The sequence below is a fragment of the Lactuca sativa genome, chromosome 6, assembly GCF_002870075.4.
Source record: "Lactuca sativa cultivar Salinas chromosome 6, Lsat_Salinas_v11, whole genome shotgun sequence".
Classification (NCBI taxonomy): Eukaryota; Viridiplantae; Streptophyta; class Magnoliopsida; order Asterales; family Asteraceae; genus Lactuca; species Lactuca sativa.
This window is the reverse complement of record NC_056628.2, coordinates 163,164,563-163,185,232: the sequence shown is the minus strand read 5'-3', so window position 1 is coordinate 163,185,232 and position 20,670 is coordinate 163,164,563. Positions and strand designations below refer to the sequence as shown.

Here is a 20,670-nt window from a genome sequence, read left to right as displayed (position 1 = left end):
GTCAAAGGATTCATTTGGGTATCTGAGCTTTGATGATTTTGAGAGTGTGGTTGCAGTCTCAGGGGATTTGATACGGGTTTCTAAGATGCAATCAAGTTCTATAGGCCTGCAATCGAAAAATAGAATTTTCTTTTCAGGGGTTCTTCACATGGGTTTCATTTGATATTTATAGTGTTGTTAATTTATTCTTCCGGTGGATTTATTTTTCCTAATATATGTTTAAATTTTTTCTTTTATTTTGAAATTGGTCGGGTGGGAGAAGATGAAAGTGGTAATATGTCTAGTGTGACAATATATAGCTTAGGGTGGTTATACATTGTGGTGTGGTTGTACATAAGCATCTCTTTTTATTTTTGTTTTTTTGCATATAAACTTGATTTGCATTGGGTATTATGCAGGTTTGATTTTTTATTTTTGCATCTAGTTGCCGACAAAATTAGTGGTGATGGGATGAATACGAAGATGGGAGAATGGTGGATGTAGGTGTTGTCGGAGACCATGGTGGTGTCGGAAATCTGCAAGGGGAGGGGGGAGGGGAAGAAACGTTGATGGAGGATGAGAAGGGGGAATGGTACAAGGTCAAGGGAGTAGTGTAGGATGTGGGACCTATTTATTTTATAAATTATTTAAGTTTATTTTTATATTAGTAAATAAGAAAAAAAAACAAAACAAACTCGGAAGGGAAAATAGTCATTTTATATCCGCCTGGCAGTCCCGCTGGAAAAAAAACATTACATGGATGTAACATCCGGATTCCCAGGTATAATATTTTATTCTTTTATCTTAGGATGTTGTGAAGAGACTCGGCGAGTTGGTGTTTAAACTCGCCGAGTATGGTCGCGGATTCGTATCCGGGTTCATAGCCGGACTCGGCGAGTTCATTAGTGGACTCGGCGAGTCCACGCTGTTTAATGAACCCTAATTTTCGGGGTTTGGGGACCTATTTAAAGGCCCTTAAGGCCGTCATTTGCGGCTACCAAACCCCAGAGAGAAACCCTAAGAGATCTAGAGCGCTTGTGAGGAAGGAGAGGCCATTCTTGATCTTTTTGTGGGTGTTTTTGCAAGAATGAGGTGACCAAGGCAAGAGGAGGCTGAAGGAAGTGCGATTTTGGTGACTTCATAGTTCATAGAGTCCATATTGAGGTATTTATTCGGACCTTCTTCAGTTTTGGTATTGATTCTTAAAGTTAGGGTTTTCTAAACCCCTTTAGAGGATGGATAAGTGGAGCAATTGGTCCCTTCTCGAGTCTATGCTTTGGATCTGGACCCAAAGAGGTCTAGAGACCTTAACCCTTGGAGCTTTATGAGTTATTTTGGGAGCCATGAGCTTAGGATGTCATTTTTGGGGCTAAATTACCAAGTTAGACTATTTAGATGATATGTGAGTGTCAAGGTCTGAACTTTACATGATTATCATGCTTGGAAAGGCCAGATCTATGAATTAAAGGAACAGATCTGACCTCAGGAGGTCTGTGGATTTTGTGCATGGCATGAACTCGCCGAGTCCAAAGATCAGACTCGGTGAGTAGGATGAGGGTTTCCCATAAATCACACAGTGAGTAGACTTGCCGAGTTGGGGAAATAACTCGGTGATTCAGGGAGAGTTAGGGGACTAGAGTTCAAGGCGGAACTCGCTGAGTTGTTCTTGAGACTCGGCGAGTTGAGTCGGGGTGGCCCTACGATTCATGCCAGGTGTGACTCGTCGAGTAAGGGGAAGGACTCGACGTGCCAAGAGGGACTAAGAGAGTCAGTGGACACGTGTAGACTCGCCGAATCGCCCAAGTCCACTCGACGAGTCGGGTCAAAGTTGACTGTTGACTTTTGTTGACTTTTAGGGTTTGGTCAACAGTGAGGCCTTTAAGCCAAGAGAGGGGTAAAATGGTCTTTTACCCTTCTAAGGGTGTTAAGAAAGGTTTGAGTATAGTTATATTTATGAGAGTATTTACTTTATGTGATTAGGCGGAGGCTAGATCACATTTCTACCGAGTCAGAGACTTACAGAGACATCTGAGGTGAGTCTTCTCACTATACGTTACCTAGAGTGGTATTATGTGTTGACCATAGGGTCTTATGTGTTACGTATGAGATTATGTGCTATGTGATATATGTATGTTGTATGATGTTATAGACCGGACCGGAGGGTCCAACGAGCTATGACCGGACCAGAGGGTCCAACGAGCTACGGGACTGGAGGGTCCCGCTGAGACACATCGACCGGAGGGTCGTATTATAGCCTCGAGTGGCGTATGTGTTGTATGTGGTATTTTGGGGAACTCACTAAGCATTTATGCTTACCGTTGTTGTTTTATGTGTTTCAGGTACTAGCGAGGATCGTGGGAAGGCGTCGGCGTGACTCGTACACACTAGAGAGAGAGAGAGTGTTTGATTTTATGATCTTGGGATATGTTATGTTTCAAAAACTAAAATTGGAAATGTTTGAGAATGTTTTTATAAGAACTTGGTGGATGAAAAATGAAAAATTTGTTTTGAAATTTACGTTGTTATAATGGATGCTCCTTGTTAATTTTTAAAAATAAATATTAATTGTGCAATTTCACCCGCGATTAAAAATTATTTACTTTTATTATTTAATAAATATGTTTTTATACCACATGTATCCACTGGACAATTACTTATGGACTTATAGTCAGGGATGAGCATACGATCCGTTGAACCAGATCAGACCGGAAAAAAAAATTAGGACCGAACCGTACCGAACCGGATATACATGTTAGTGGTCAATTTTCGGGTTTTGTTTTTACCACTAATCGGGTTTCGGTTAGGACCAGACCATACCCGGAATACAAGATTTAACCAGGACCGGACCGGAAAACATTTTCACCTTAATTCCTTTTATAGATATCACCTACAAATATTTTGTACTAATCATTATCATTATCATTATCATTATATACTTATAAATGAAGCATTTTTCCTTTCACCGCATTCATTTGAAACTCCCATTCATTTTTCCTTTCACAACATTCATTTGAAACTCTCATGACTTTTCAATTTCTTTCTAATAATGATTATAAATTGGTTAATAAGGTTAAATAAATATAAAACCTAAAATGTAATTATATATAAACTAAATTTCAATATTAAAAGAATATATTTTCTTCTACTTATAAAGTTATGTTTTTAACTTTTAACATATTATACTTAATTTATTTGGTCTAATATGTTGTTGTATGTAAACTGTTATCATTTTAAAGCTACAACTTTTGAACATTCCTATGTGCACATACAAACCCTAATGCTTGGATCTAGGTTTCTCTAATTGAACATGCATTGAATCCAAGACTTCTAATGATAATTCTAGTATAACAACATAAGAAATCAGATTTAGAAGATTACCTTGAATCACTTGCTTGAATCTTCTTGTCCTTGGAGCTTTAGAGTCACAAGTGTCACTCCTCTAATGGCTTACAAACACCAACTAGCAAGAGGATGATTATAGAGAGAGGATAGAGGAGAAAGAAATCGGCCAGGGTTTCTTTAGAGACAAGACTGCCGATTTTCCTTAACCCTTAGGGTCTATTTATACTAGTGAGACTCCTAGGGTTTCACCCTTAAACCCTAATTGGATAACTTAAGCCCTAAGCAATCCAATCCCTTTATGATAAGCCCTTGGACGAATTCTAGGCTCTTCTAAACCCTAAATTCGTCCACCCCTTATCCTTAAGAGATTATAGCCCAAAGTACAACTATCATACAATTGACAGTTTATGCCCTTTTATTTAATTAATCTCTTTAAGGCACCAAATTAATTCCTAATTAATTTATGACTTATATTAATCAAATAACAATATTATTATTCCTTATATTATTCACATAATATATTAATAATATTTCTTCTCTCGTTATAAATCATCTTGTCAAGTTGCTAGGGTGAAGGCAACCCAAAAGGACCATGCACAACCGGGTCAAATACTTGTCTAATATAGTTGCAGCCTTAGACACTATTCCAATAGTCTCCCACTTGGATAAGTCTAGTAACTATATACAAGTATAATCCGATTAGCAATCGTAGCTCTCAAAGACGCTTTCAAACTCTGATCTTATCAGTCCTGTCCTTTAGATAAGGGATCGTACAGTCCTCTATTTAGATATCATGCTGACAATTCTATGGAACCAATTTTTCTAGCAATTGGTTTCTCGATCTTAGATTTATTTGACATAGAACTTAATCGAACACATCAATTCAGTTCTGACCGGGCCCGACACATAAGTCAAATCAAATCATCGAGCGGCTGAGATATCGCTTTTACCCTCTTAGGATAAAAGTAACAGATAAACTTCGACTTATATGCATTTACTTATTCATTAATCAACTATACACAACATTGTGTTTTATAACATCAAGTTACTGATGCGGTTTCGCATTATCAATGTACAACCAATTAACAAATAACAAACCATATATCTAGGTTTTAAGACCATATGATATTATCGTCTTGCGATCACCCTTTTTATCATATTCCATAAGGTGATTCCAGCAAGCGCGGGTTTGTTCCAATGCTCAAAAACTAGTTCATAAGCACTCATGAACGTTGCAGCAAACTTTTGCTATGTCTAATACCATTTAGACAATCTACACACCAATTCATGACAATCTTCATTCATACCTACTTCCAACATATGAACGATTGTGGATAATTTGAATAATTCGATTATTCTTAATAAACTCAATTATTCCGGAAGTCAAAACATGCAAAGTGAAACAATAGTTAAACAATTAACATAAGACAATAACATTACTCATAAATAATACTCCTTTATTTAATCATCAAATGTCAATTACATTTATCTATTACACGTTTCTAATACTATCTAATCTATACTAATATCATCCTTCAGCCCAATACTCCTAGCATGCTGCAACTGCTTAACCCTGCTCAGTCCCTTCGTAAGCGGATCTGTTGGGTTATCTTCTGATGATATCCTCTTAACCACGAGTTGTCCTTCTTCTACACGATGTCTAATAAAATGATATTTTCTATCGATATGTCTAGATCTACCATGATCCCTCGTTTCCTTGGTCAAGGCAATAACTCCTTCATTATCACAGAAAATTTCCATGGCCTCCTTTATGGCAGGTACAACTCCAAGATCATCGATGAAGTTCTTCAAACATATTGCCTCCTTCGACGCTTCGCTCGCTGCAATGTACTCTGATTCGCACGTTGAATCAGCTACGGTTTCCTGCTTGGAACTTTTCCAAGTCACTGCTCCTCCATTCAGGGTAAAGACCCAGCCCGACTGCGAACGGTAGTTGTCCCTATCGGTCTGAAAACTGGCGTCACTATACCCTCGCACCTTCAAGTCATCACTCCCTCCGAGGACTAAAAACCATTCCTTCGTCCTCCGAAGGTACTTAAGGATATTCTTGACCGCAATCCAATGGGCTCTGCCAGGGTTCCCTTGATATCTACTAACCATGCTCAAAGCAAAGGCTACATCAGAGCGAGTACAAGTCATAGCGTACATGATTGAGCCAACTGCGGAAGCGTATGGAACTCGGCTCATTTCTGCTATTTCAGCTTCGGTACTCGGACTTTGAGTCTTACTCAACTTGGAATTACTTTGTATCGGTAATTCTCCCTTCTTTGAGTTTTGCATACTAAAACGTTTCGGTACTTTATCTAAGTAAGTGTTCTGACTAAGTCCTATTAGTCTCTTACTTCGTTCTCTCACTATCCTTATTCCCAGAATATAGGAAGCCTCTCTGAGGTCCTTCATAGCGAAGCACTTCCCGAGCCAGGACTTAACCTCCTGTAGATTCGGTACGTCGTTTCCTATGAGTAGTATGTCGTCGACATACAAAACGAGGAAGCTTACTATACTCCCACTGGATTTGACATATACACATGATTCATCTTCGCTTCGTACAAATCCAAACTCTTTGACTTTCTCATCTACGAGATGCTTGCTTAAGTCCATAAATGGACTTCTCAAGCTTACACACTCTATTTGGATGCTTCGGATCAACAAAACCCTCTGGCTGAGCCATGTAAACATCCTCAGCCAACTTCCCTTTAAGGAAAGCGGTCTTAACATCCATTTGTGTCACACCCCCAAACCAAGGATGGCGGAAACGTCCAGGGGTGGAGGACTTCATGTACAGTATCACAACAACATGTATAATAGTGCACAAAGTAAATACAACCATCATAAATATAATTGAAAAAGTTACACCAAGTATATGTTTACATGTTTCAAAATCAATTACATTATGATGACAAAAATAAATTGCTGACGGTTTAACGTCCCATCCTCAAAGCGCTGAAGTTTTCCTGTTTCACTGATTCCCTGAGAATACAAGTAGTTTTGAAAGAGTGTCAACAATTAAGTTGGTGAGTTCATAAGAGTTTTGTTTGGAGTAGAAACCGTTTTCCTTTTAAAATCGATAGAGTTTGATCTCCAAAAAATCCAATATTTTCTTAGTTAAGTGTAAACAGAATATTCCTATATAATGTGTTGATGAACCCTAGATTGACCCGTAGATTTCCCCTATGATCGTCCAGCGTATATAAGTTATAAAAGATTTAAGTTAGATAAAACGTTGAATATAGTGGGTCTGCCCTAGGTCCACAACCCAACGAGGAACAGGAGATGAGGCGGGCACCACCAATTCTAAGCCAATCCAGACTAAATTCTTGTATGACTCAAGCATATACGCTCAACGATTATAGTTGAAGTCTAACAATGCGAAAATTTAATGTGGACTTTAATCCAAAAACCGGAACCAATCCTGGTGTAGTGCACGAAATAGTAATAGTGACTGTGATCATAACCTATGCATACTATAGTTTACCAAAAGTGGTGGTGATGGTGAATATAACCTATACATATCATAGTTCATCGGAGAGTATTAGTGATTAGTGAACCTGAACTATGCATATTATAGCTTATCAAAAGTGGTGGTGATGGTGAATATAACCTATACATATCATAGTTCATCGGAGAGTATTAGTGATTAGTGAACCTGAACTATGCATATTATAGCTTATCAAAAGTGGTGGTGAATTCCTTTCTTGTAATTAAGTTCATAGGGTAGATGAAACATAAACTATACCTATTATAGTTTATCACTTTGTTTGTAATATATATTTACCATAACTATACCGATTATAACTAGCGTGTTCGTTTGTGGGGGTATAATGGCTTAACTATACTTATTATAGTTTATCATAATTATCCATAGTGGTAATAACTCTTTTGTATGTGTAAAACCTTTAATAATGTGTTTGTTATGTAAAATAACCCTAAACTATACCTATTATAGTTTATTAGTTATTTGTGTGGGTAGAGAGCATAAGCCTTACTTGTCATAATTTACCAATGTTTATATTTTAATGGATATAGCCTTGTAATATCATTTATATATTTACCATACTTGTGGAGATATAAATCCATTTGTTTTCTGAAGTATGTCTATATAAGAACACAAAATTGTCATATATTGCAACAACACTCACATAATGATGTATACCTTGCTCAACATGTTACAAGGTGAAATGAAATTTTTAGTGTTTTTCTGTTAATAACATTTTCTGTAACTGTTATTGGAAAAATTGTAGAAAAATCATAAAATGTCCAAATCAAGTTCTGTAACTTCTGATAGTTTGGAAAATGAGTCTAGTTTGTACATAATTTTTATTATAATTTTTAATGACTTCTTACTTGTGTGAAAAAATCCATAATCACAGACTGGTCTAGATTGATGTTTGAAATGATAGGCAGTTTTGTAAAAATCACCATAAATTGTAGAAAAAATCGTATGGAGATGTGCAAGTAGTCATTTTAAAGCTAAGAAGTGGAACTACATGCACCTAAAACAGTTTTGAAAACAAAAATGTTTAAGATGTCCAAAACAGTCCGTGAATGGAGTTGAACTTTTCTGATGAAGGCTGTTAGAAAAGTGTAGTTATGTTCTTAGTGTTTTAACTTGTATTCCCCCCCCCCCCCCTCCCCCCCCCCCCCCCTAAAAACTTGAGAAAACATGAAAATATGGGGGTATGAACTCACCTTAAGTGTTTTCAGTAGGTAAGTGTTGAAGAAGAGAAGTGTTCAACCCAAGAACACTTGAAGAATCACTTGAAGATTCGAAGATCTAACACAATTATGAGAGAGTTTGTGTAAGATATCAATGATTCGAGTGGAAATAATTGAGATAATCATAAAGAGAATGGATTATTCTTACCAAATGTGGAGGAAAATCCCAAGATCAGCCCTCAAATCTCGAGTTCTAGAGAGGGAAAATGAGAGAGAGAAAAGTGTTTGCTCCTTTTGGTGAAAAGAGAGAAAATGAGAGAAATGAGGAGAGAGGATGAATATTCAGCTCTCAAAAACGTGGGAAGGAGTGATGATTGAGTGGAAAGGACATTGATGTGACCTAGGTAAGGTGGGGAGGTGTGGCTGGTCATAGAGTGGGTGTGGGAGTGGTTGCTTGTGTCATAAAGTAAAGCAAAGTCAACACTCCACCTCTTTGTACTTTACCCACTTGCTTTTATTATTTAAATAAAGATTTTTATGAAAATATGATTAAATTTTGAATATTTAGGGTTTATTATGTTAAAATATGATTTTGGGTGAAAACCCCGCGTTAAAATAATTAAAAACGGGCCTTAAACGTAAAACTATGCGAAAACCGGGAGAAAATGAGTTCCCAGCGAGACCTCTCGGTCCTAGGCCGAGGTTCGGTCCCTAGGCCGAGGCTCGGTCCATGCTGATGCTGAGTCGGAAACGAAAGGCGCGAGCCAGAAGCGAGAAGCAAGGGCGAGGGTCCGTCCGAAGGTTCGGTCCGAAGTCAGAAGCGAAGGTCAGAAGGGAAGCTTCGGTTCGGAGATGGAAGGCAAGAATGTTAGAACCGAATGAACTGTAGTGAACAATAGTGAACAGTACCTTCGGGTTCGGTTAGTGAACAGTACCTTCGGTTCGGTTCAGCAGCCTTCTTCATCAGGAGGGTTCGGTTCCTAAGAGGGGTTTCGGTTCCTAAGGTCCGTTTTTCGCGTAGACTTCCGTTTTTGGGCTGTTTTCGCCAAATTCGAGGCTCGGGATGCCCCGAGTGATTATAGAAAGTTGGGAGAGATTTCGAGAGAGATTTGAGAGAGATTCCACATACTCAAAGAGATTTGGGAGAGATTTGACATTCTTGGAGAGATTTCACATACAAAGAGATATTTGGGAGAGATTTCACATACTTAGAGAGATTTGGGAGAGATTTGACATACTTGGAGAGATTTCACATACAGAGAGATATTTGGGAGAGATTTCACATACTTAGAGAGATTTGGGAGAGATTTGACATTCTTGGAGAGATTTCACATACAAAGAGATATTTGGGAGAGATTTCACATACTTAGAGAGATTTGGGAGAGATTTGACATACTTGGAGAGATTTCACATACAGAGAGATATTTGGGAGAGATTTCACATACTTAGAGAGATTTGGGAGAGATTTCACATACTTAGAGAGATTTGGGAGAGATTTGACATACTTGGAGAGATTTCACATACAGAGAGATATTTGGGAGAGATTTCACATACTTAGAGAGATTTGGGAGAGATTTGACATTCTTGGAGAGATTTCACATACAAAGAGATATTTGGGAGAGATTTCACATACTTAGAGAGATTTGGGAGAGATTTGACATACTTGGAGAGATTTCACATACAGAGAGATATTTGGGAGAGATTTCACATACTTAGAGAGATTTGGGAGAGATTTGACATACTTGGAGAGATTTCACATACAGAGAGATATTTGGGAGAGATTTCACATACTTAAAGAGATTTGGGAGAGATTTCTCATAGAGAGAGATATAAAGTGAAAACGATTGAGGGAGGTTTCATTGGTGACCTTTTTGAGTGTTCGGCTTTGCAATGCAGGGTCCGTAAGCCCCGTTAAGCCTTGTTTAAGGATCTTGCATACTCCCGATGAGTATGCAACATTGTTTTATCGGTTTGGCTCGCCACATACCACAGTTTTAGGTTAAGGAGATCTAGATGTACGCACTTTTCAATTTATGATTTCTCAATAGAGTAGAGAGTTGTTTAGAAATTACATAACGTAAACTCTAATACTCATGGCAAATTGGGTTGACCGGTTTGACTTGTTGACTTTAGTTGACTTTGACTTGACCGAAAATTGACGGTTGTCACAATTTGCCAAATCTCATAATCATGAAATGCGGCAATTGCTAGCATCACTCTAATAGATTTTATCTTCGCAACTGGTGAGAAGGTCTCATCATAGTCAACTCCGGGAGTTTGAGTAAAGCCCTTTGCAACCAATCGCGCCTTATATGTGTGTACGTTTCCATCCACGTCGGTCTTCTTCTTGAAGATCCATTTGCACCCAACGGTCTTACGTCCGGGCACATTATCAACCAAATTCCAAACTTGGTTATCATACATGGATTGGATCTCGCTGTCTATTGCCTCATTCCATTTTGCAGACTCCGGGCCTGCCATGGCTTCCTTATAGCTATTAGATTCATCTAGATTTATTAGTGTACCATCACTAATATACGTGTCCCCTTCGGTAGTAATATGAAAACCATAAAACTAGGGTTGAACTCTAACTCTTTCAGAACGTCTAAGAGGTAATGACTCGTCAATCGATTCAACCGGAGTTTCCTCCTCGGGTTGAGCGCCAGCGGTAGAGGTTCCTTCATCAATTGACTCTTGAATCTCTTCAAGCTCGATTTGCCTCCCACTGTCTCCTTGGCTTATGAGTTCTCGCTCTCGGAAAACTCCTCTCCTCGCAACAAAGACAACATTGTCCTTCGGTCTATAGAAGAGATATCCAAAGGATTTCCGCGGGTAGCCGATGAAAATACATCGCTCACTACGAGGTTCAAGCTTGTCGTGAGTATCTCGTCTTACGAAAGCCTCGCAACCCCAAACCTTGATATGTGCTAACGAGGGAGCTTCCCCTGTCCACATCTCGTGAGGTGTTTTGGCAACCTTCTTAGTAGGGACTCGGTTAAGGATATGGGCGGCAGTCTCTAAGGCATACCCCTAGAATGAGATAGGTAGTGAAGCACGACTCATCATAGAGCGGACCATGTCTAACAAGGTTCGATTACGCCTTTTTGCCACACCATTCAACTGTGGTGTCCTAGGTGGCATCAATTGTGAAACTATTCCACACTCCTTGAGATAATCTTGGAATTCAAGACTTAGGTACTATCCTCCTCGATTCGATCGAAGCATCTTGATTTTCCTGCCCAATTGATTCTCCACTTCATTCTTGAACTCTTTGAACTTTTCAAACGTTTCTGACTTTTGCTTGATTAAGTAGATATACCCATATTTACTATAGTCATCGGTAAAAGTCACATAGAAGCGGTTCCCATCCTTTGTGGTTGATCTAAACGGTCCACATACATCGGTATGTATGAGGTCCAATAGACCCTCACCCTTTTCACATGTGCTAGTGAAGGGTGACTTGGTCATCTTTCCAAGTAAACAAGACTCGTATGTGTCATCTTCCATAAGGTCGAATGACTCCAACACTCCATCCTTTTGGAGTTGGGCTATGCGATTCTTGTTGACATGTCCAAGACGACAATGCCACGAGGATGCTTTATCCATACTATTGGAAGAATCCATGCATAAAACATCATTTCCTAGGTTATCTACAATCATAATAGTTTCATAAATTCCATTACATGGTATTGCTTCAAAATATAAGACACCATTTAGATAAGCATAAATAGAACCATTCTCATTATTAAAAGAAAATCTAAATCCTTGTCTAAGCAAACCATGAAATGAAATGATGTTTCTTGCCATTTCTGGCGAATAGCAACAATTATTCAAATCTAAACATAAACCATTCCTAAGCACTAAAGAATACACTCCAATCTTGGTCACAGGCGACGATCTTCTGCTCCCCATGATTAGATTTATTCTTCCATGCTCCACATCCCTATTTCTTCTTAGTCCCTGCAATTCAGAACAAATGTGGTAACCACACCCGGTATCGAGGGCCCAAGAAATAGCATGAGATGAATCGTTAGATTTAATTGTGTATATACCTACGAAAGACGGCTTGATCTTTCCTTCCCTGATGGCTTGCAGGTAGTCTGCGCAGCTTCTCTTCCAATGCCCTATTTTAGGGCAATGGTGGCACTCTGCCTCCTTTGGGTTAAGGTTAGGTTTAGCGGGATCAACTTTGGTCCCACTAGAAGAGGAACCATCTCGGTACTTTCCCTTGCGGTAGCTCTTAGATGGAGCCTTCCTCTTCTTACCCCTACCTTGCCCAATTGCCAAAACAGGAGCAGCTGGTGGATTGGGAGTTGGTGCAACAGACTTGTCCTTGAGGTTGCTCTCAACAACCCTAAGGAGACCTTGGAGCTTACTTATGGTGACCTCCTCCTTTTTCATGTGGTAGATCATCCTAAATTGATTGCAACACGAAGGCAAGGAGTGAAGCACCATGTCGATAGCCAAGTCTTCCCCAAAGTCAACATTCAACTTGCGAAGACGATCGACATACCTTTGCATCTTTTGCAGGTGCACGGTTAGAGATTCTCCATGACCCATTTTAGCGGAGATCATGTTAGTGAAGATCTCGTAACGTTCCTGTCTCGCGTTTTGATGGTATCTCTCCAACAAGTCTTGGTGCATTTCGTACGGATACATGTCCTCGTAGAACTTTTGGAATTCGGCGTTCATTGTGGCTATCATGATTCAATGAACCTTTGTCGCATCACGTTCATGAGTCTCAAAAGCAGTCATTTCAGCCGGAGTAGCGATTTCTGGGTTGATCTTCTCGAGCTTCTCATCGAGGACATACTCCTTGTCCTCGTAGCGAGCAATTGTGCGAATGTATCTTATCCATTTGCTAAAGTTCGTCCCATCGAAAGTCACATTTTGGCAAAGGCTCATCAATGTGAACGAGCTAGCAGCAGCGTTGTTCGCGTTCGACATCTACAAATAGAAAGGACAAAGATAGACTAGAATTTGAATCCCTAATTATCACCCAATAAGAAAAAATTAGGGCTAGGATCCAACAACAATATTTACATATTAGAAAAGGGATGTTGTGATCTAACATGCAAACAATTTGAAGGTAAGTGAATGACGATTCACTAATTCTCCACCATAAAAACATAACCTTAAGTTCTAAATGTATTGATAATTCCTAGGTTTGGATGAGATTCATTGAACTTGTTAATGGCATGTTTAAATCTCGATATGCCCTTCTCGTTTGTGACTGGGATACCGAGGATCACAAAGTGGGTGTGAATTACCATGCAAATTCACATGGTGCCTTCATTGTAACAATCACCTATTCGATGTGCCGGTAAACCACACACGCTCCATCGAACTATGATAAACAATGAATCACCCTTTGCCACATATGCTTAGAACCAATTAGTGTGCCGGTAAGCCACACACGCTCCACTAACTTCTTAGCAAGGGTGCAAAGTGTAATTTCATGGGATTGCATCAATTCACTTTTCCTAAAGTAACAAGGATTGGGAATTTTTGAAAAACATGTAGTTACTTTGTATTTCATATTATACTTTTAATGAGGAGATGAGGTTGCCCTATCCTACCCGTTCGGCTAACGACCCTCCACCGATCAAGCAAGCGGTGGGTGTGAGTGTACACCCATTAAGCGTCATTTTATAGGTCGCAACCTTATACCCACCTTATAGACCGGCTTCGTGAATGAGGTCTACTAACAGTAAGACTAGCATTTTAATTATACATACATATATATATATATATATATATATATATATATATATATATATATATATATATATATTAATCTTGTAATATTATATTAGTATAGGGTTGAATTTTAAACTTGTAAAATTCTAGGGTTTGAAATTTAAATTGTCTAAATTAAACTTTTAATCACAAAACATAAATTTCAAAACTTGAGGGCAAGTTTTAAACTTTTTAAAACATAGGGGATCAAATAACAAATAATCCAAATTAACATTTAATCACATAATTATCCATATTTGATTTATTTAATTATTTCTTGCAAAACAATTTACCAATTTAATTAAAATAATTAATCAATTATCACATAAGGAAATTAATATTCAATTAATTGATAAATATCTTTAATTAGGTCAAGAATATACTCAAATATATATTAAAATCGGATTTATATTTACCTATTAAGATTAAGGTAAGCTCCCAAAAGATAAACAGCAAGAAATCCCGAAATTAGCTATTTCTGACGCTCGAACTCGCCGAGTACCACAATGGACTCGCCGAGTCCACTATGGAACTCGCTGAGTTCATCAGGCAGAATGACAAAATTCGAATTTTCAAGCAACAAACAAGAAACCAATGCATCAATTCAATAGAAACCAATCAAGGCTGTGATACCACTGATGGGTTTTAGCCATATAAACATTCCTATGTGAACATACAAACCCTAATGCTTGGATCTAGGTTTCTCTAATTGAACATGCATTGAATCCAAGACTTCTAATGATAATTCTAGTATAATAATATAAGAAATCAGATTTAGAAGATTACCTTGAATCACTTGCTTGAATCTTCTTGTCCTTGGAGCTTTAGAGTCACAAGTGTCACTCTTCTAATGGCTTAAAAACACCAACTAGCAAGAGGATGATTATAGAGAGAGGAGAGAGGAGAAAGAAATCGGCCAGGCTTTCTTTAGAGACAAGAGTGTCGATTTTCCTTAACCCTTAGGGTCTATTTATACTAGTGAGGCTCCTAGGGTTTCACCCTTAAACCCTAATTGGATAACTTAAGCCCTAAGCAATCCAATCCCTTTATGATAAGCCCTTGGACGAATTCTAGGCTCTTCTAAACCCTAAATTCGTCCACCCCTTATCCTTAAGAGATTATAGCCCAAAGTACAACTATCATACAATTGACAGTTTATGCCCTTTTATTTAATTAATTTCTTTAAGTTACCAAATTAATTCCTAATTAATTTATGACTTATATTAATCAAATAACAATATTATTATTCCTTATATTATTCTCATAATATATTAATAATATTTCTTCTCTCATTATAAATCATCCTGTCAAGTTGATATGGTGAAGGCAACCCAAAAGGACCATGCACAACCGGGTCAAATACTTGCCTAATATAGTTGCAGCCTTAGACACTATTCCAACAAAAGTTATGTCTTTAACTTTTAATATATTATACTTAATTTATTAGATTCAATATGTTGTTATATGTAAACTATTATCAGTTTAAACTTTAAAGCTACAACTTTTGAACAGTTTGGATAAAATACTTAAAATTTTAATTTAAAGATAACATTATAGGATCAGCTTGAATATAAATTTTAGTTCCATTTAAAAAACCCAAAGAATATTTCTTGAATAGTTAAAAGTGATAAATTATAGTGCTAAATGCAAAAACTAAATTGTAATATCCATTTAACTAAAATATTTCTTAAAGATATTTTTATAAGCGTTAAAAGTTTTCAAATAAGTAGCTTAAAATAACTTCCAATAACAATAGTTAAAAATAATGCTACATAAATGATTATATCGTTACCTTTAAAATCAAAAAAATTGTTTAATGTTTTAAATAATTACAATGATAGAAATTAAAACATTAAACAAATAAATTTAAAAAAAATAATTAACAATAACAACAACTATAAATAATGTTAAACCGTATATTATATTTAATTTTATTCATGAGTAACGCGCGGGTAGAGGTCATTCAAAAGATTGAGATTATACAGTTTTAATAGATGTATATATATTATCAGATAATTCAAAATAATCAATATATTATATCAACTTTGTATACAAGTTATTATATCAAATTTAAAAACAACATTATTGTTATATTTAAAAAAACATATATTTATAAAAATTTCGGCTATATAGATGTTTCTGCACAACGCGCACACATTCAACTAGTCTAATCTTAAGGATCCATGACACTTGTTATCGTCTTCTAATGATTATAAAACTCAAATAAGAATTTTTCAGGTGAGCATGAAGTTAGTGAAATATGTAATAAAAAATATATGATTAATTGATTATAATAATACATTATTTTTTTTTTACCAAAATATATTGTATTTGTTTTGAAGAACACAACATAAAATTTATAACATTTATTTCATTATAGTACAACGAGTAACTTATAATTTTACGAGACATCGAGTTAAAAAATAAAATAAATTGATATAATATTACCTATTACATTTGCATTCATCTTTTCTTATATATTTTTTTAGTTGAATTATGCAAAAAAAACAAAGATACAAATAATGGATGTTACGTAGTAATATTATAATTTGAAATGGTATGCTAGAGACTACATGACAAACAAAACTCTAAACTGTAAACAACAAAGATACGAAACTCAGTTTGGTGCCCGGAACAGAACCAGATCGAAACCATAAACAACACTACTAAAGTCTAATTCGGTCCAAAGTTCAAAACCCGATTTAGGAACCGAACCCAGACAGGACCGAACCCGAACCCGATACACCCAAAAATGGTATGGTTTTCAGGTAAGGTAATTCATGATTTTCGGTCTTCGAGTTTTCGATTTTCGGGCTAGTCCGGTCCGAATCCGACATGTTGCTCATCCCTACTTATAGTTACATGAAAATGCATGTTTTTTAAAGAAACTAGAAGATTATGTAAAAAGGAATATCATTGCCTTGAATACATTGTACCACACAACTTTGACAATTAATCGGCGATTAATCGTAGACTAATCGTTTGGCGTTCTCCAACCGTCGAGGATTAGGGTATTAATCAGAAATTTATGATGAATCGGGTTTGGCAAGATTAATCGATCTTGGCATATTAATCGGTCAACAAAAGTCAAAAAAAAATTAAAAAAAATCAACTTTTCTTTTACTCCAAAATTTTCAAATTTTCAAAATTTCAAATATTATACCAAAATATTCATATTTTCGTATTTTCAAATTTTCAAATTACAAAATTTCTTATTTTCCAATTTCGAAGTACTTGATTTTTTAAGATATATTAATATCTGATTAATTTTAATATTTTATTAATAATCTATGGTCCCCTATTAATCCACGATTAAACCCCGCCAAGACCGATTAATCCATTAACACAAGTCGACCGTCGAGCAACCGTCGAACGATTTTTACAACATATATATATATATATATATATATATATATATATATATATATATATATATATATATAGAGAGAGAGAGAGAGGGGGGGGCGTTCAATCGAGAACATTTCTTATTGCGATAACAATTGAGAACAAATTTGGACTACACAATTTTTTTTAATTAAAATATAAAATCATATTCATATAAATCAAAAAATGGTTACAAACAATTAAAAACTCACTTACCAACACTACCCACCACAACTACCTACCACCCACCTCCACCACCCATCACCACTACTAACCACCATCCACCACTACCACCTACCACCACCAACCTCCACCACCACCACCACCCCTACTCACCACCCACCAAAACCACCACCTACCACCACCAACCAACACTACCACCCACCATGACCACCTATCAATACCACCCGTCACCATCACCCCCACCCACCTCTATCACCCATCACTACCACTCGCCACGACCAACAACCACCCATGACCACGACCACCACCCATCACTACTTTCCGTCACCACCACCTGCATCCACTATCCACCAAAATCAACACCTACAACCACCGCCACCACCCAACCACCACTCGCCACCGTCTCCGACCTACACCACCCATCACAACCACCTGCCGCCCCCACCCACACCTACACCCATCATCTATCACTGCCACCAACCACCACCCACTACCCACCACCCCTACCTACTGCCCACCAAAACCACCACCCACCACCATCACTACCACCCGCCACCACTAACCACCGCCACCCATCACTACATACCACCACCACCTACCACCACAACCCATCGCTACCATCTACCTCCACCACCCCCACCCGCCATCCACCAAAACCACCACCCACTATTATTACTACCACTCGCCACCACCGACCCACCACCACCACCCATCACCACCATCTCGCCTCCACTACATACAAAAACCACCACCCGTTATCACCAACCACCACCTACCACCATCACCATTACCACCACCCACCACAACCACCACTCACCCACCTCCACCACTCATCACTACTACCCACCCACTACCCACCATTATGAACACCACCAACCACTACCACTGCCTACCCACGACCACCACCAATCACCATCACCTATCACCACCACCCCACCCACAACCATCAACCCCCACCACCTACCCCCACTACCCACCACCACCACCCATCACCACACCACCTTCATCACCACCACTCATCACCATCACTCGCCTCTACCACCCGCCACCACCCACCCATCACCACTACCCACCACCCATTTTCACTACCACTCCTCACCACCACCACCCACCCACCCACTAACATCATCACCACCCACCACCCACCACCAATATTATCACATACAACCACCACCCTACATCACCCACCCATCAACACCACCACCAATCCACCCATACATGTTACCCCCACCACCTACAACCACCATAAACCAACTATCACCCATGATCCCCATCACCACCACCCTCCCCTACTCATCTCTACCATACCACCACCACCTACTATTTGCAACCGAATGATTAAATATATTTAGACACATATGATTTATATGAAAAAAAACAAATCTTGTCTATATAAATCATATGTGATTAGATACATAGAATCAATGTGATTATATACACGAGAACAACAATTAAATCAAGAACATGAAAAAAATTATTTTCCGCATAAATCATATGTGATTAAATATATATAGTCACATGTGATTAAATACAAAAGACCAATTATTAAATCGAAAACGTGAAAATGAATATTGCCTACATAAATCATATGTGATTAAATACATATAATCACATATGATTATATGTATGTAATCACATATGATTTGTATAGACAATATCCTTTTTTCCAACTTAAATCATGTGTGATTAGATACATAAAATCACAGGTGATTATATGTATTCAATCACATATGATTTATGTGGGCAATATTTATTTTTCACATTTTCGATTTAATAGTTGGTCTTGTGTATTTAATCACATGTGACTATATATATTTAATGACATATGCTTTATGTGAAAAATATTTGTTTTCATGTTCATGATTTAATTGTTGTTCTCATGTATATAATCACATGTGTTTCAATGTATCTAATCACATATGATTTATATTGACAAGATTTTTTTCATATAAATCATATGTGTTTAGATACGTATAATCATATGTGATTAAGTGCATTTAATTACATAACTACATATAATCTTGTGCGCATAAATCATATGTGACTAAAGACATATAACCACATCTGCTTAAATACATATAAACATATGTGATTTGATATATATAATCACATGTGATTAAATACATGATAAAAATGTTGAATATAAAAGGTGAAAATGAATATTGTCTATATAAATCATATATGATTAGAGATATCATACATATAGTCACATGTGATTATATACACGAGAACAACTATCGAATCAAAAACGCAAAAAAACAAATATTTTGCACATGCATCATATGTGATTATATGCATATAATCACATTTGATTATTTACACAAGAACAACTATTAAATCAATGACGTGAAAAAAAAATTGTCTATATAAATCATATATGATTAAATACATACAAATCTTCATTTTCGCATTCTCGATTCAATAAGTGTTTTCATGTACTTAATCACATGTGATTATATGCATTTAATCATATATGATTTATATGGACAAAATTTATTTATTTTTTTTCGATTTAATATTTGATCTTATGTATTTAATCAGATACATAGTATAATAAACATATAAATTCTATATAATCAAATAAGCAAATTTTGAAATCAAAATTAGTTATACAATTAAGTAATTCAAGTTTTATAGTAATTCGATTTACAAATAACAATGTAACTAAATTTATTAATTAATTCAATTTATATATATTAAGTAGTTCAATTTACATGTACTTAATCACATGTGATTATATGTATTTAATCATATATGATTTATATGGACAAAATTTATTTTTGTTTTTTCGATTTAATATTTGATCTTGTGTATTTAATCAGATACATAGTATAATAAACGTACAAATTTTATATAATCAAATAAGCAAATTTTGAAATCAAAATTAGTTATACAATTAAGTAATTCAAGTTTTATAGTAATTTGATTTACAAATAACAACGTAACTAAATTTATTAATTAATTCAATTTATATATTAAGTAGTTCAATTTACAAATAACAATATAGGTGTTGTAATAGATGCTAATATGTTCTGCCACAAGCCACTCAAGTAAAAGAAACAATAAATTAATTGGAAATGAATGGAAGAGAGCCACCGTATATGTACTTCCATATGAAGTAAATTAAATAATTAATATAAACTAAAGTGAGTACGCAAACTGTAACACTTGATTCCTGGTACATATTTAATTCAAGAATCTCATGTATTTTTCTCTGGGACTCGACGAGCTAGTGGCCCAACTTGTCGAGTAGAGTCGTGATCCGTGGACAGTTTAATTGACCTACTCGATGAGTCAGGGGACCCACTCGGCGAGTAGGTGGTGTTTAAGTGAAACCCTAAATTTGAGGGTTTGCATCCTATTTAA

The 20,670-nt window shown here is 36.7% G+C and overlaps 1 protein-coding gene across 1 annotated transcript; it reads left to right on the top strand.

The window, feature by feature from the left end:
• Positions 1-17,507: 17,507 nt before the first annotated feature.
• On the top strand, positions 17,508-19,858 carry LOC128126915 (protodermal factor 1-like). Its single transcript, XM_052765088.1, has 2 exons — positions 17,508-18,058; positions 19,846-19,858. Exons 1-2 carry the CDS (start codon positions 17,508-17,510, stop codon positions 19,856-19,858), a joined length of 564 nt encoding a protein of 187 aa, XP_052621048.1.
• Positions 19,859-20,670: the final 812 nt, after the last annotated feature.